At 59.1% G+C, this 16,516-nt stretch overlaps 1 protein-coding gene across 6 annotated transcripts; it reads right to left on the bottom strand.

Moving 5' to 3' along the window:
- Window positions 1–371: 371 nt before the first annotated feature.
- EPHB6 (EPH receptor B6) lies at window positions 372–15,502 on the bottom strand. Of its 6 annotated transcripts, none has more exons than XM_062197682.1 (19): window positions 15,416–15,502; window positions 9,486–9,591; window positions 7,553–7,602; window positions 7,147–7,331; window positions 6,791–6,855; window positions 5,799–6,570; window positions 5,062–5,217; window positions 4,395–4,745; window positions 4,144–4,268; window positions 3,841–4,003; window positions 3,373–3,487; window positions 3,122–3,174; window positions 2,849–2,971; window positions 2,481–2,728; window positions 2,092–2,265; window positions 1,514–1,663; window positions 1,076–1,269; window positions 798–953; window positions 372–676 (listed from the first exon to the last, which is right to left on the bottom strand). In XM_062197682.1, exons 4-19 carry the CDS (start codon window positions 7,244–7,246, stop codon window positions 568–570), a joined length of 3,054 nt encoding a protein of 1,017 aa, XP_062053666.1. In that variant the 5' UTR covers window positions 7,247–7,331; window positions 7,553–7,602; window positions 9,486–9,591; window positions 15,416–15,502; the 3' UTR covers window positions 372–567. The 6 variants fall into 6 exon arrangements, with proteins under 6 accessions (XP_062053666.1, XP_062053662.1, XP_062053695.1 ...); XM_062197678.1 differs by having other exon boundaries at window positions 7,553–7,598; XM_062197711.1 differs by having other exon boundaries at window positions 2,849–2,968; window positions 7,553–7,598.
- Window positions 15,503–16,516: the final 1,014 nt, after the last annotated feature.

Here is a 16,516-nt window from a genome sequence, read left to right as displayed (position 1 = left end):
AGCGCACCAGGCAGGCCTTGTCCCCGACGAAGTCCCACTGCACAGCCGAGCACTTTAAGGACACGCTCACCTTCTCAGGCACCCGTGCCCACCCCCGTGGCGCCAGTGGGAAGGGAGGGAGTCCTTCCCAGGCGTGTGGGAAGGTGGATGACGGCTGGAAGGCATGCCCCGCTCCCGCTGCTGGGGTCGGGTAGCTGCGTGCAGTCTTGCCACCTTCCACCTTCCAATAAAGTTACTTCCTGCTCCCCGTCTGGCTCCCCTCCGTGTCCCTGCCAGGCCGCCAGCCCTCTCCGCCCCTCCGCTCCTCTGTGGGTTCCCTAGCCCCTTCCTGCCCACTGAGGTCTTGACACACGAACTTGCAAATCCCCCTTTTTGCCTTTAATGTGGGAGACGCTGGAGGGGCAGGGGGAGAGGGGCTGCAGAGACAGCAGGGCTGGAGGTCGCTGCCCGCTGGCTGTCTCTCTCGCAGGCCCAGCTCGAGCCGGGCTCGCAGCGCACAGGGCCCTCCTGGGCCTCATCCAGGGCTGGGTCACGGGCGTCCTCAGTTCACCACATCCCGCCCGGGCCTCAGACCTCCACCGAGCCCGGCTGCCTCAGGTGCTGCTGCAGTAGCTGGATGTTGTGTAGCAGTTTCTTCTGGTGACCAGCCAGGGTGACACCCAGGGCAGGCAGGTCTCTGGGGGGGGGGGGGGGGGGGAGGCAGGGGTCACACCTGGGCCGGCTTCTCCAAGGTCCCAGACACGACCCCTCCTGGGCTCCCAGAGCCTCCACCCCCCGCCCCACCTCTCCCTGCTTACTCCAGGCTGAGCTGAACCACATCACTGAAGGTACAGAGGCCAAACTTGGAGAAATTGTCCTGGTAGCACTCCAGTCCAATGGCCGACAGCCAGGCCTGGGGCGAGTCCAGACAAGGAAAGTCCAGGGCCACAGGGTTCAGGAGGGCCTGGGCAGGTCTAAGGGGGGAGGAGCAAGCCGATCAAGCCTCCTCTTCCTCTTAGTCCCCTCTCCTCACTTTTCCTTTCGGCTTGCATCAACCCTCCCTGGGTTCCCCGAGCTCCATCCCTAAGCTCCAGACCTGTCCCCGGGGCCCCCCTCAGCCAGCAGGGTGTCTGGCTTGCGGATCATCTTGTCAAATGCAGCCACCAGCTGGTCAAAGTGAGGCCGCCGGGCACGGTCCTTCTGCCAAGTGTCTAGCATAAGCAGATGTAGTCCAGGTGGACAGCCTGGAGGTGGAGGCAGCCGGAACTCCTGCTCTATGGCATTTAGTACCTGGACAACAGAGGAAGAATACGATGACTGGAGGTATTGTGTGTGGAGGGGAGTACTTTGTTTTTTAGGTAAGGGGTGGTTTTTAGATATCAGATGGTGTATGTGGTTGGATTGGGGTAGGAACTCAAAAATACGCAATGTGAGAGCCCCGGGGTCTCGGAATGTGAATGGGTTAAGAATGGAGAAGGAAGGAGCCCGGGGGGAGCAGGGGCAGGGAGTCAGCGACATCTGGCCACGTGCTCACCTCCTGGTCGCTCATGTCCCAGTAGGGCCGTTCTCCATAGCTCATCACCTCCCACATCACTATCCCAAAGCTCCAGACGTCGCTGGAGGTCGTGTGCTTCCCATGCGCTAGGACTTCGGGGGCTGCCCAGCGCAGCAAACAGCCCGGGCCCTGGGGGTTGGGTGGAGAGCAGCAGCAGCACCAGAGTCACACTGACTGGGCAGCTGCTGTGGGCACTCACTGGACCCTCGCGGCAGCCCAGCAGGGCGGGAGGGGTGACCCTCCGTTTGCCAAGGCAGACGCTGAGGCACGGGAGACACTGACCTCCCGCAAGGCCGTGGGGCTGCAGTGCACAGCAGTAGGACTTAGAACCAGCTGTGCTGACCCTGGAGCTTGCGCACGAGGTGGGTGCAGGTCTGTGACGGTCTCCTGCCCGCACTAGCCCCCTTTCCTTGCCGGTCTGGAGATTCCCTCCATCCAACCCCAGCCCAGGCCTCAGTCTCCCCTCGCCCAGGAGAGCCTCCACCCCCTCCCACACTGCCGGCTCACCCGAGGCCCTCCCCCGGACTCCCGTGCATCCCCCAGGGCTGCACGCTCACCTGAGGACTGTGGCCAAGCCGGGCCACCTTGCACACCAGGTGGCTGTTCACCAGCACACTGCGGGCTGAGAGTGCGCGGTGTACAAAGGCAAAGCTGGACAGATACTGCATGGCGGCCGCCACTCCCCGCTGCATGGCCACCAGCTGCAGGCTGCTGAACTGGCCCTCCCGCTGCTGGGGGGGCAGAGGGCGGAGGTCAGCCGGGGGTGGACCTGCTGCACGGCAGGCATGGGCATGAGCAGAGGGCAAGGGTCAGATTTGGGAATTGGAAAATTAAGGAGAGAGGGAGGGCACAGGAGGAGGGGCAGTAGAGAACAGAGGAGTTGGGGTCTGTCTCCCAAGCTTCCCCGGACCCCAGGACCCTCCTACTTCAGCGAAGCTGGACTGACCCTGAGGAAGCTATCCAGGGGGCCGAGCTCCATGAGCTCTGTCAACACCATGAGGGGGCGGCTCTTGGTGACCACGCCCTCCAGCCGCAGGATGTTGGGGTGCTGGAACTGGCCGAGCACGGCAGCCCGGCCCAGGAAGGTCATCTGTAGGCTCTCAGCACCCCCAGCCCACAGGGCCTGGATGGCCACGGGCTGCTCCCGCCGTCCCCGGGGCTGCAGTCGGCCTCGGCGCACTTCTCCGAAGGAGCCTGGGAGAACAGACAGGGGTCAGAGGCAAGCGTCCGCCCTGCTGTCTGCAAGGGGTCCTGGCCAGGGCAGGCTGGAGAGGGCATCCCCGTTCCCTTGTGCCCTCCTCGCCCTTGTGGTACCTGCCCCAATGACCTCCTCGATCTTGATATACGCAGGGTCTACCTCCCGGGCAAGTTCCCGGATGGCCTGGTAGGGGTCCTCGTAGGTGGAGGGGTCGATGTAGCACTTCACCCCGAGCCCTGCTGGGGTGGGAGGTGTGTATTATGAGGCCCTCTCATTGCACCAGATGGTTCCCGGGGTGGGGGGCTCCACCTTGGGGGAAGCCGGGCTCCCCTGGCACGTACCCCGTCTGGGCTCCCCACCCCAGGCTCTTTCCCTCCGCCCACCCTGACCTGGGCTATTGTACTGCTGCAGGTGCTCCATGTAGCCTGTGCCTCGCCGCTTCCTGAGGGAACAGAGGCCTGGGATAATTCACCCATCTCCATCCCCTCACCACCACCCACCCTGCCGGCACAGGCTGCCCTCCAGCTGTGGATCCACACAGGGGGAGGACGGGAATGGACACCGGCCGGGGCGGTGGGAAATGGGCACCAACAGACAGCAGCCACCACTCCCAGGACCAGCTGGGGCCAGGGGACCTCACCGTTGGAAGACGACAGCGAGCACGGTGATGGCGGCCAGCAGAAGGAAGGCCAGGGCCCCCAGGATGGAGCCGATCACCAGGGAGAGTCTCTCTGGAAGCTGGGAGGACAGCTCACCTGAAGGACCAGCCGCCAGGGTCACAGACTGCCACTCCCCCCAGGCACCAGCCATGCCCACCTGCCTGTCTACACACACTACATCCCTTTCACAGCACGCCCATGCACATATACTCTGCCGACGCCTGCACCCTGACATACGTGCACACACAACAGGCGTGCGGCCCTACTTCCCTGAACACACCACACACAGCACCCCTAGGCCCCGAGCTCCACTGCCCAGCCACAGCAATGTCCTATAGCCTTTCCCACAGAGCCTCCAGGCTGGAGGACACTGGGGCAGGGTTCCAGGCCCGGACGGGGCCCCCGCCTCTCCTCACTACCCCTGGGACCTCGGCCAGGCCCCTCCGCACCTTGAGGCAGTGTCTGGAAGTAGACCTTGCCCCCGTAGGGGCCGTGGCCAGCAGCGGTCCGCGCCCGCACCTGGAAGCCGTAGATGTGCCCGGGACTCAGCCGTGTCACAGTGGCAGTGTTGGTCTCACTGGTCAGGGTGAAGGAGTGGGACTCGTCCTCGGCCTGGGGGTAAGGGCTGCTCACTCCCTGCCCAGCCGGTGCGGCCCCTCCCACCTACGGCCCCCACGGCCCTCCCCCGAAGACACGGTGTCGGTGCTGCAGGTCCCTGAGCGTCTCTTCTTGTCACGGGGTTTCCTGCCCACCTGGTCGTAGTAGCGCAGCTGATAGTCGAGGATGTTTCCATTGGTCTGGTCAGGCTGTGGCCAGGACACGGTGATGCTGTTGGCGGCCCGACTCACCTGGTGCACCACAGGGACTGCAGAGGGCACTGGGAGGTGGGAAGGGGTGAGCAGGGGGATGCGGTGGGAGCGCTGGGATTACAGGACCCTCAGCAGGCGGGCTGGAGAGCAGGGCAGGTTAGGGGGTCCGAAGGTGGGGGAGGCAAAAGGCTCACCTTCATGGCTGGTGCTGACGTTGATGGCCGCCGCCTGCGGAGGGTTGGGGCTGAGCTCAGACACTCCATTGACAGCCTGCACCTCCAGGATGTAGGGCACATGTGCTCGGAGGCCCCCCACTAACACTCGGCTCTCAGTCAGGCCCCTCTGACGGGGGTCGAAGTGCACTTCGTCCCTACAGCGGCGACAGGTGGCACCGCTGCCAGGCTCCTGGTGGCCTCCACACTCCTTGCACACAACATTGAAGAGCAGGTCCCCTCGGCCCCCCAGCTCCTGAGGCAGGCGCCAGTGCAGCATGGTCGCTGAGCCTTGCACCTCGAACCAGAGCTCCCTGGGAGCTGACGGAGGGCCTGGCAGCAGGGTGCAGGGTGGGACAGGGACAGGAAGGGGGGGGTTGTGGAGCGGAAGTGATTGAGGACAGAAGTGGGTGGGGAGGGTGGACGGCCCAGAGGCCAGGGAGTGCATGTGTTTGGGGGGTGGGTAAAGCAGCAGATAGCAGAGACAGGTGGGAGGAGGGAGGGAAGAAACCAAGGAAACGGGAGAGAAAGAAGTCACTGGAAATGCGAAGGACCCCACAGTGGTGTCCTCCCAGACAATCCACTCCCAGCCCCTCTCCTATGCTGGGCTGGGTTGGTGGGGGTGGGAGGGTAGAGGGGAGGAACTCACCAGTGCAAGGGGCCTCTGGTGGGTCAGAACTGGCCCGGTAGAAGCCCTCAAGGCAGGGGCAAATAGGGGCTGCAGGGATGGGGGCGTGGCTGCGCGCAGGGCAGGGTGAGCAGGGGCCATTCCCAGGCGAAGCCTTGTAGAAGCCCCCAGGGCAGGCTAAGCAGGCAGAGAGGAGAGAAGAGGCGTCACACTCACATCAGCCATCCACCCCGAGCTCCCCAGAGCCCGTTCTCCTAATGTCACCCTCACTTGCTCCTCCCTCCAGCAGACTAATTCTGCCACTCACTGGGCCAGACCGCATTTCCACTGACAGAATTGTGCGGAGCTGGGGGCTTCAGGCAAGCCAGGCCCCGATGCAGGTGTTCCCGGCCTGCTTGTATAACATTCCTCTGCAGAGGTCGCCCGCAGCGGCTCCGTTCTCCTTAGCCTTACCCACAGCCGCCTCCTATCGGAATCCTGGCCAGCTGGCCTTGCAACGAGCCTTCCCCAACTCGGTGGCAGATGGGGGCAGGGGACCCCACCCGAGGGTAACCTACGAGTCTAACAGCTTTTGGTCTCCAACACTTCTTGGGCCTGAAACCCTAGAATTCCTAACATTTGTTACGGAAGGCTCCAGACATCTCAAGTGAGTGAGAGCGAGCTTGTCTACTTCGGGGGCTGGCTTATTGCTGACTGTTGGGGGACAAAATGAAGTCTGGGCTTCCCAGGAGTGGGGGCTGAAGGTCCTGGGCTCTCACCTTGGCAGGCCTTGTCTCCACGAGCAGGCTGGTGTCCAGGCTGGCAGCGGCAGCCCCCGACGGCTACCATCCACTTGCCCTCCCCGTTGCAGTGCAGCCTTGGGGGGCTGCCCCCGGCTTGGCCCCCCACTCCATCCTCCTCTGGCTCTGCATGAGCCACACAGGTGCCCACAGCTGCCACCAAGGAAGCCCCCCCGGCCCCACTGGCCTGCGTCTCTGGAAAGGAGGCAAAGGCCCGAAGCACAGCGGGGCAGGTGTACGAGAAGAGCTTGACGGCTACGAGGGCCAGGCAGGCCCCGGTGTCCTGGAAGGCCACGTAGAAGCCGCGCTGGGTGAGAGGGCCGAAGCTGCGCTCTTTGACGTTCAGCTGCAGCCCAGTCCGCGGCCCCGCCCTGTGGGCTCCCTCTGCCCACGCAGAAGCGGAGGACGCCGCGGCGGAGGCGGGGAAGCTCTCGTCGGCCGCGATCGTGTCCACCTTGGTCCAGCGCTTGAGGTGCCAGGCTGTGGTGCCCTCAGGGCTGTCGGGCTCCTCGGCCTGGCGGTAGTACAGGGTGAAGGTCTCCCGGCAGGTGCCCCCGCTCACACCCAGGCTGGAGCACGCCCGCACCGAGAAGTGCAGCCGGATGTGTGCCCTCTGCGCCCCGCGGCGCTCCACGAAGTGTGTCTGCAGCCAGTTGTCCTGCCCGGTGCCCGGAGCGGCCCCCGCCACGTGGCACGCCTCAAAGGTGCGGGTCAGCCGGCGCTGGTCATCCAGAACGCTCACCTCGTCCCACTGCAGAGGGGCCAGGGACAGTGTCAGCCGCCCAGGCTCTGGGGAGGGTGGGAGACTTAACAGTGAGGACAAGAAAAGCAGGGAGAGGAGACCCTGAAGTCCTGCTCCACTGGTGGGAGGGGGTCTCGTCCCAGCCATCTTTCCCAGGGAGGTTCCTCCCAATTCCCACCCTCGGGGAACCGCCAGGGGCAGGGGCAGGGACCTGAAGCAGGACACTCACCCCACCTGGAGGGTAGGTGAGCCAGCCAATCTCAGACGTCTCTCCTGTCGTGTCCAGCAGCACTTCTGCCCAGAGGTAAGAGGGGCACATGGTGGCCGAGCCTCCAGCCAGCGCTGTTAACCCCCATGCATCCCCGCAGGGAAGAAATGAACACCCCTTTCTGGTCCATTTAGTTTGCCAGCAGGGGCACAGCTGTCTGTCAGAATCCTGGCTCCAAAAAATCTGACCCGGTGCCGGGGCCCCTCCCTACATCTTTCCCTCTTTAGATGTGTTTCCTTTGTTCTGAAACTTTCCTGGGTCTCCACTGGCCACTGGGGGTGGGGGGAGGGTTCTCCTGTCTCCCACCCCCCTCTTACCTTCCAGAGCCAAAACGGAGGGCGCCAGGACCAGGACCCACAAGCTGTACACCATGCCCACCACTCCACTGCTTGACCAGGCAGCTCCCTCAGTAGCCATGGGGCATCTTCAGGGCTCCCACCATGGCCCTGGCCACCACCCTGCACCCAGGCCGGGCTGTGGCTTTAGCAGCCGAGCTTGTTTCCTAGGGAGACACACAGGCCCGCAAGAGGCAGGTGGGAGGGGGGCTGCATTTTCATAAACAGCCCAGACCCATACAACTCTCAAGCTACCCCAGCTCCAACCACCACGCAGGAGCAGCAGGGGACAGACTGCAAATTCCCGCATCCTGGAGAGTCACCTGCCAAGCCAGTCATTGCCACCTCCTGCAGGTGTGCAGGTGACGCAGGTGCATTCCTTTCTTACCGTTCTCCCAGCGTTTTCTCTGCCTCCTGCCTTCCTCCAACAGCACCTGGCTAGGAAGTTAGAAGATTCTTCTCACTAAAGGCAGGTGGGTCAGAAGCGGATGATCACAACATCTGCCTGAAGCCCTGCAACACTCTGGGCACTTCTGGGGCAGGGAAGCAGGAGGGACAGAGAGAGATGACCGTGGGGCACGGGCGGAGGGAGCGGAGGACAGACGGAAAAGGAACACAGTTCCTGAAGATTCCGTCTGATAAATGAGGCAGCGTGGAGAGGGGGTCAGACCAGGCAGCCCTGGCAGGTGCTTTGTGAGCGATGGTTCTCTGCCCCGAGGGGCTTGTTTCCTCCTGGAGCTTAGACAAAAAATAAACGCACGGCCCAAGCCTATGAGAAGACGCTCCTTGTTTTCTCACCATGAAGGAAAGTGTATTGAAACAGGGATAGGCCACGTGCTATGGAGCGAATGTTGCTGCCCACTCCCCCTTGCAGACTGAAATCCCAACCCTCATGGGAGGGTGTTCAGGCATGGGGCCTTCAGCAGGCCATCGGTGCCTCACGAAAGAGACCCCAAGGGCTTTGTCAACCCCCTCCCAGCACAGTGAGGAGAGGGCTGTGTCCAGAGCCTGGCCTCCAACTTCCAGCCTCCATAACCATGACAAGTGGAATGCTATCATCTACAGGTCACTCAGGCTGTGGTACTCAGCCTCGTCTACAGGTCACTCAGGTTGTGGTACTCAGCCTCGTCTACAGGTCACTCAGGTTGTGGTACTCAGCCTCGTCTACAGGTCAATCAGGCTGCGGTACTCAGCCGTAGCTGCCACAAAGGACTGAGATAACATCGAGACAGATAACGCAGCTGTTGGAGGACTTTCGGGAAGTGGGTTCTCTTATGTGCACCAAGCTTATGAGTTCACCTTATACACTGTGTGCCGAGTTCAAATGCAGCTTCACTTCTAAGAAGTGCTCCAGGTACCGCACACTTGTATTGGTTTGCACAGACATTTGAACAATGATATCCATGTGAACTGTGTACAAGGAAGAGGAGTAACCTAATTACTCGTCAACAGGAAGATGGTCAAACAACGATGGCTCATCCTTAAAAAGCAAGCAGGGCTACTGCTGACGTAGTGACATGGAAATCACTTCTGCGTGAGAGTGGCACAGCGGAGCATGGTGCAGAGCAAGTGCTCATCGTGGCCGGAGGAAAAGCACCTGCATACTCACGAAAGAACACACAGAACTTGGCCGGCGCCGCGGCTCACTAGGCTAATCCTCCGCCTGTGGCGCTGGCACCCCGGGTTCTAGTCCTGGTCAGGGCGCCGGACTCTATGCTGGTTGCCCCTCTTCCAGTCCAGCTCTCTGCTGTGGCCTGGGAAGGCAGTGGAGGATGGCCCAAGTGCTTGGGCTCTGCACCCGCATGGGAGACCAGGAGAAGCACCTGGCTCCTGGTTTCGGATTGGCATAGTGCGCCGGCTGTAGCGGCCACCTGTTGGGTGAACCAACAGAAGGAAGACCTTTCTCGCTTTCTCTCTCTCACTGTCTAACCCTGCCTGTCAAAAAAAAACCAAAACAAACAAAACAAAAAAAAAAACAAACACACAGAACAGCAAAAGGAGAGGACTGGGGGCCGCGCAAGAGAAACTTACATTTTCTGTATTTTCTTTGATTTTTGTATTTTTTAAAAAATCTTGCATATGTATTTTCTTTTCTATTAAATCATTAACCAAAAGCTCCTTTAAAACTGTAGATAATAACTGTTAATAAAATGAATCAAGATAGTGTTCAGTCCTCAAAATGATTTCAGAGAATTACCTAACAAGCTACCGCTTATGGAGAACCTTCCTGGGCCTTGAAAGGGCGCGGCCCTTGCTCATGAGTGAGTGAACAGAGGCGTGGGTGCCTCCTGGGCCACTGTGAAGATCTGCAGGCTCAGTACCTCCTCTGCTGCTTGGCCTGGGGATGCTGGGTCTCTAGCTCTCCCTGTGACTGTGTCTCGAACGCCTGTGGGTTGCATGCACAGGAGCAGTGGAATCCATGTATTTCTGTTGAGAGGAAAAACAAGAGGCATTGTTGCATGGATGGCACAGAAAACAGGACTGAGCCCTCCCCCTCGCCCCCCCCCCCCAAGTTAACTCTAATGGAAGCTGAGATCTGTTTCCTCCTAGATATGCATGCTCCTGTGACACAAAATGGAACTGAAAACTACATATCACAATGAAAATGAAATCAAACTAGGCAACTATATTTAACTGTGATCAATAAATCCTGATTTTGTCCCTTTCAATCTCATTTTTTTTTTTTTTTTGCAACACGGGCTGTATAATAAAATAGTCTTTCATGTCACCCCCAGGAGGTTAAGAAGTTGCCAGGGAGAGAAACCCATTTCTGCAGATGTACGGGCTGACATGGAGTGGGCACCTGACAACTGGCCACTGTTCCTTACCTTTCATCCCTCTACCACCCAGAAGCCTTCCCACAGGACAGTCTGTTCCCAGGAAGCAGAGCGCTTTGCAAATTCTCCCCCAGATGCTGTGAGGATCATTCGCAGGTTAAGTAAGTGCTTCACAGAAGAACGGGGAGGCCATGCAGTAAAGAGCATACACAGCTCTTAACCTCTGTAACACAGGAGCCGTCACCAAGGGCTGTGTAGGAAATCTCCCAAAGCCATTCACGCTGAATCCCTCACCCAGCTTAATGTGGAGTCAGGCTTGATACAGCAAAGCCAACCAGATTCTGTCCAGAGGAACAGTCTTTAGGAACAGGGTTTTCAAGAACGGAAAATGCCAGAGGCAAGTTGTTTTTTTGTTTTTTTTTTTTTTTTTTTTTTTTGACAGGCAGAGTGGACAGTGAGAGAGAGACAGAGAGAAAGGTCTTCCTTTTGCCGTTGGTTCTCCCTCCAATGGCCACTGTGGCCGGCGCGCCGCACTGATCCGAGGCCAGGAGCCAGGTGCTTCTCCTGGTCTCCCATGGGGTGCAGGGCCCAAGCACTTGGGCCATCCTCCACTGCACTCCCAGGCCATAGCAGAGAGCTGGCCTGGAAGAGGGGCAACCAGGACAGAATCCGGCGCCCCGACCGGGACTAGAACCCGGTGTGCCGGCGCCGCTAGGCTGAGGATTAGCCTGTTGAGCCACGGCGCCGGCCAAAGAGGCAAGTTTTTGAACAATGAGGGTTATTTTACCATTTTCCCAGAAGATATCCTTTAAAGAGACTTTTTCAGTCAGAACATGGATGGATTCTATAACCTACATGAAGAAGAAATGGTGAGAACTGTGCCTTCCTAAATTTACAACTAGACAAATAGTCAAGGAGAAAGAATAATAAGTATTTTGGAAACATCTCAATGAACTATCTTTGAAAGATGGAAAAACAAGATAGACAAGACACACTGCTGATAATATCAGCTGTAGCATAAGGAACATTCTAGAAGATGAAAAATGGCCAGGTATTTGCTTGGATGACCCACAATTCTAGCAACACATTCACTTCGGGCTGTAACACAGGGTGCTTGTACAGCCTTAGCATGCATCTTAATGACAACACGAAGCTGGCCTATCTCCAGAACACCCAGAAAGAGCAAAAGCAATTATGAAATATGTTAAAGCCACTCAGTTCCCGTCATCAAGGAGAATCAGAGAGAAAAGGATCCAATGGGCACACTGCGTGTGGATTGCCACTTGAGTAATTTTTGGGAAGCTTACTGAGAACAAAGATAATCATTAAAAAGAAATGGTTGAGGATCTTAAAGTGCCCAGAAGTGTACTTTTGATATTGGATGAGGACTTCTTTTAGATTCAGATCCAGAAGACTGAAGGTGATAAACACGTTTCTTCAGGAAAAAAAGAAAAAAAAAAAGAAAGAAAAATTGTTGCTGAGTCAGGTGAGGGAGGTAGGTCAGTTCTCGCTTATCAAACAAACCAGATAAATTCAGGTCTTTTTTTATGTATAAAAGAATCTGAGTGTACCTCTATTGCAAGATGAAAATAGGAGGAAACTTCATGAAGATGTGGAATAAATTGCTGTCAGCTAATTCCTACCACTGCAGATTCTTTTGAAGCAAGTTTCAAAGGCAGAAACCTAAGTGACAAGAACACGGCTGCTTGGCATGCCTGGAATACTAACCAAGCAAGACCCAGAACTTGATTTTCAAAGGTGCCTTCGATGGTTTCTGCAGTGGGTCCAGGACAGCCTTCTGGGTGTGCAGCCGGTACATTCCCGCTGCCGGAAGAGGTGAAGAGGCCCTGCAGGGCGGGGCTTCTTGCTCCTCAGACCCTGAGTGAGTGGTTATCTTCTCCAGCTCACAAAAGGGAACTGACCAGGGTTTAGACAATTCTAACACAAGCCAATGCAGAAAGTGGATCTCCATCAAGAAAACACTCCAATTTCAGATGTGTATAAAGTCTTAAAAATACGAAACACTAGCAGCAGCACAAATGTGGATATAAAGCGATTGCTTAGAATACAAGACTGATCAAAGTTTCAGGTGACAAAAATTGCATTCTATGACTTATTTCTTCCCTCACATCCTCTGAACACGTTACTTTATGGCTTTGTGATACAATGGGCATGATACAGTCACTTTTTTTTTTTGTTTACAGAACAAAGGATTTCTCTTGGGCCTCAAGGTTGTATTTGGTATTCAGAAATTGGCAAAAATTAATTTGTAGATTCTTAGCTTATATAAAGTATATCTTATGAAGTGGTTATCTATGAAGGTAAAAGATTCAAAAACAAATGAGTAAATCTTCAAGAATTTGAGACAATTAACTCTGCTCAAATGAAATGCTAAAAATGATACTTTCATAAAAAAATCAACTTACATAATAGTTGATGCACCTGAAATCACAAAGTGAATTTCTACAAATATAATAATCTAAGCTAACTGAGCTTGGAGGAAGGTATGGCAGAAGATATGTTAGGCTGTTAAAATTGATTACTGTTGGAGGTAGAAATAGAGGAGGGTGAGTGGGCAGTGGCTAACTGTCTCACACATATCTGAATTGTCTTTCTTGTTATAATAAGCACACCTTATTTTGTAATTAAAACAATCTCATAATTAAAAATCTTAACAAAACAGAAGACATTTTAAAAATCTAGGCAAATAGGGCCAGCGTTGTGGCTCAATAAGCTAATCATCCGCCTTGCAGCGCTGGCACACCAGGTTCTAGTCCCGGTCGGGGCACCGGATTCTGTCCCGGTTGCCCCTCTTCCAGGCCAGCTCTCTGCTGTGGCCCGGGAGTGCAGTGGAGGATGGCCCAAGTGCTTGGGCCCTGCACCCCATGGGAGACCAGGAGAAGCACCTGGCTCCTGGCTTCAGATCAGCGCGATGCGCCGGCTGCAGCACACCAGCTGCAGCGGCCATTGGAGGGTGAACCAACGGCAAAGGAAGACCTTTCTCTCTGTCTCTCTCTCACTGTCCACTCTGCCTGTCAAAGAAAAAAAAAAAAATCTAGGCAAACAGAGCAAGTGTTTAGATTTTATCTCCTGTTCCTTTTTTCCCCTCTAGGTTTTAAAATATCTAGACATTTTCATCAACAAGAAACTAGGGATGGCGAGATAGGAGGAACTGAGAGGGAATGAGGGAAATAATGTGGCCAAGAAAAACAGATTAACTTTTATCCCTAGATGTTCTTTAAGCTTCTTTCCCAAGCAGTTCAAACTGTCCCAGGTGCAACATCATACTTCTCTTCCACGATGCCATGCAAAGGGCTGGGACGACCGCGGAAAGCAGGGGAACGCTTGCAACGCGTCCTGAGGAGCATCTTTGCAAAGGGCGCCCCGCAGGCTGCAGAGTCAATCCAGTGGGGGGGGGGGGCAGCATCCCAAGGGCAAAGGGCCACAGGGTGGAGGTCTGGCGTGCTGCTGGGCTGCTTCTCACACCTGTTAGCCACAGGGTCAGAGTGGGAGGGATCAGCACCGGGGCCCTGTCCTCTGCCCTGCTCTGCAGCTGCTGACCACCCAGGAAATGCCAGGGTAATCCTGCTTGGCTGACTGCTCAGCCCGTACCCTTTCATCTCCGCTGCACAGATCCACAGCTCCCTCTTCGTGCTCTGGCCTCCTGCCTCGAGAAGCGGCCCATCAGTCGTAGTGGCAACATCCAGGGAGGAGGAGGCTGTCTTCCGCCCCGGTTGGAGGAGCCAGTTTATGGATTACCTAGCCCAGGCCAGTCCTGTGTCCCTCGAGCCCGCCAGGCTCTGAGAATGTCCCTCAGAGCACGCCCACTCAGACAGGCTGTGGAGCCGGGGGAGGCTTTTAAGATGCAGGCAGTGTCTGGGTCCAGCCAGCCAGCCAGCCACGTAGAATGAGCCACTCCGCGCTCAGAGCAGGGACATCCGTGGCTCAGGAGAAGAGCACGGGGAGGTGCGGGGGCCAGCAGCAATTGATGAGCAAGTGCAGGATGGTGGGAGGAAGCCCCGACTGCCAGAAGCAGAACCTGTGACAGGCCACCAGAAGATGGACACACCTGGCAGGGTGGATGAGGCGGGCGGGCGGGAGCAGCGAGTGTGTGCCCGGGCACGTCCCTCCGCAAGGGCTCCCACAGGCCCTCTCCCTCACCCTCAGCCCCTGCTCCCCCCCAGAAGGTTTCCTGCAGAAACCCCCGGGCTAGCTGGCAGAGAAAGGGAGACCTGAGGCTGCACAACCCCTCCAGGCTCTGCTGCCCACTTCTCCTTCGAGTGGGGTGGGGACACAGCGCCTAGCGCTCACGATCAGGAAATGGCGAGGAGTCAGAAGAGTTGCTGTCCCGGGAGGGGGGTCCAGCCTCTCCCAGGCTCAGGCCTCCCAGGCCGTTGCCCCCCAGTAACTCAGTGGTCATGGCCAGCCATCTCGCAGCCCAAATGCACCAAGAGACTGCAAAGGAGCCTTGTTCCCAAGGCCACCAGGACCGTCTGCAGGATCTCCTTCCACACTGAAGGGCCACTGAGCTGACAGAACCAGCTGCCCCGCTGAGCAGCACTCAAGCTCCCACCCTCTCAGCACCCCATCACTTGGGCAGCCTGCCTGGACTGCAAACAGCTCCACATCGCCTTCCCACCGGTCTCTCAGCTCAGGCTCATCATGGCCTGAGTCAAGCTCGCCTGGTGGGTGGAGGGCCAGGGTTAACTGATCGGGAACAGGCTGGGCTGCTCCTCTCCACGGGCACTGCCAGGGACGTTACAACATCGGCTATGCTGGGCCCAGGCCAGCTCCCCCAGGGATGGGAGGAGAGAGGGTGCCAGACGGCCGAGATCAGCAGGTGGGGTGGGGGACAGGCAGGGCCGAGCACCCAAATGCAGAGGTGGAGGTGTGGCAGGCCAGGCAGGAGACTTTGGTTGCAACTGGAGTATTACGGCTGGGGACCTGGCACCAAGCCTTCACCCCACCTCCGAGGCTTGAATGTGGTGATGGGGGGGGGGGGGGGGGCTTGGGTAGCTGGGGCAGGTGTGGGATCAGCCTCTTGGCTCCTCCCAGCTCCGAGGGGATTGGAGAGACGCCACTGGAGTCAGAGAGACGGACACTGTTTGGAATGCTGGGAGTCCGGCCTCTGAGAGGAACCCCCAGCCCCAGGGCAGGACCGCCAAGCCACAGCCAGAGCGGGGCCTGTGGGGACACCGTGGGAGCGATCCTTACAGCGTCGCTGTAGGAGGGGCGTCGCTGATGGCTGTGGTGGTGTGGTGGGGTCAGGTTGGCCAGTTCATCACCCCTCACGAACCCAGCTCTTGCCTTGGGGAGGACTACTCCGTACTCCCCGAGGAGGCTCCCCAGGATCTGCAGAGGCCCTGGGTGGGGGGCCCCTCTACTTTGGCAAACCTCAACCCATCGGTTCCCAAGCACACCGGTCCGCTGACCCCCACCCCCACCCCCATGCAGTCGGCGACCCCAGGGCTCACCTTCCCGCTGGCCGAAAGCTCCGCAGGTCTGCGCCCCCGAAGCCGCCCGCGTCCTCTCGGGTCCGGGCACCCCCTGCCCCGCGGCCGGGGTCCGCTCGTCGCCGCGAGTCTCCGACCCAGGGGCTGCTCCGGAGGCTCGCGCAGGGCCCGCGCCGCGATCGCCGTCGCCGAGCCGGCTCGCGGGTGCCGCCGCCCGCTCCTCCGGAGCCAGCGCAGCCCGGCCCGCCCCCTCCGCGCCGGCCCGCCCCTCCCGGTCCCTCCGGCCGTCCTCTCTCCTCCCCTCTTCCGGGGCGCCGAGCCCGCCCTCCCGGCCCCGGCGGCGAGCGCGCGGGGGAGAGCGCGGGGCGCGCCCGGGGCCCCGCCTGTGCGCCGAGGAGGGGCGGCCCGCGGGCGGTGCCGGGGGCTCTAACGCCCGCGGCGGGCGCCCACGCGCGTCCCCGGGCGCCCACGCGCGTCCCCGGGCGCCTGCCCGGCTCCGGGGCTGGGACGCCGGTGTGGACCGCGGTGGGCGTGAAAGAAGGGACGAGAAGGGGGCGGCGGGGCGGGGAAACGGAGCCCTCGCTGCGGGGCGGCGGCGAGGCAGGGGCGTGCGCGTAGGGGAGCGGCTCGGTGCGGGCCCAGAGCTCGGCTCCCCGAGGGGCAGGGGTGCCGTCCCGCGGTGGGGGCCCGGCTCCGACCCGGGCTGGCCAAGCCGCCGCACCTCGGGGTGCCGGCGCCTCCTGCGCCCGCGCTGCGGAGAGCACCGGCCCGGCCGCGGGAGAGGCGGCGGGGGGTACTCCCTGGGGTGCGGGGGCGCAGGGGCGCCGCGAGGAGGCCGGCTCCCGCCCGCCCTCACCTCTGAGGGGTCGGGGGTCTTTTGTTTCGGGGCTGCGGGGCCGGGCTGGGGTCTTCCCACAGGCGCTGCTACCACCTGCTGGCTCTTTCGGGGAGCGCGGGCGCCCGGCGGGGTTCTCGGGCCCCCTGCTCGCCCCATCTGCTCCGTCCCGCCGCTCTCGCCTGTTGAAGGCGGGGCTCGGGAGGCACCTGCTGGAAATGGGCAGAAACCGGAGAAAACTGGGAGAGGTCTGCGAGCCCAGTAGCGGGCACCTGGGGGACACAAGC

This window comes from Lepus europaeus, chromosome 1 (assembly GCF_033115175.1).
Source record: "Lepus europaeus isolate LE1 chromosome 1, mLepTim1.pri, whole genome shotgun sequence".
NCBI classification, from domain to species: domain Eukaryota; kingdom Metazoa; phylum Chordata; class Mammalia; order Lagomorpha; family Leporidae; genus Lepus; species Lepus europaeus.
Note: the sequence above shows the minus strand (reverse complement) of the source record. Positions and strands in the feature narration are given on the sequence as shown.

Coding starts and splice junctions, on each gene's coding strand:
- EPHB6 (XM_062197682.1), bottom strand. CDS start 7,246: ATGGCTACTGAGGGAGCTGCCTGGTCAAGCAGTGGAGTGGTGGGCATG. Junction 3,488..3,840: donor CTTCCAGACACTGCCTCAAG/GTGCGGAGGGGC, acceptor CTGGTCCTTCAG/GTGAGCTGTCCTCCCAGCTT. Junction 2,972..3,121: donor GCAGCAGTACAATAGCCCAG/GTCAGGGTGGGC, acceptor CTCCCACCCCAG/CAGGGCTCGGGGTGAAGTGC.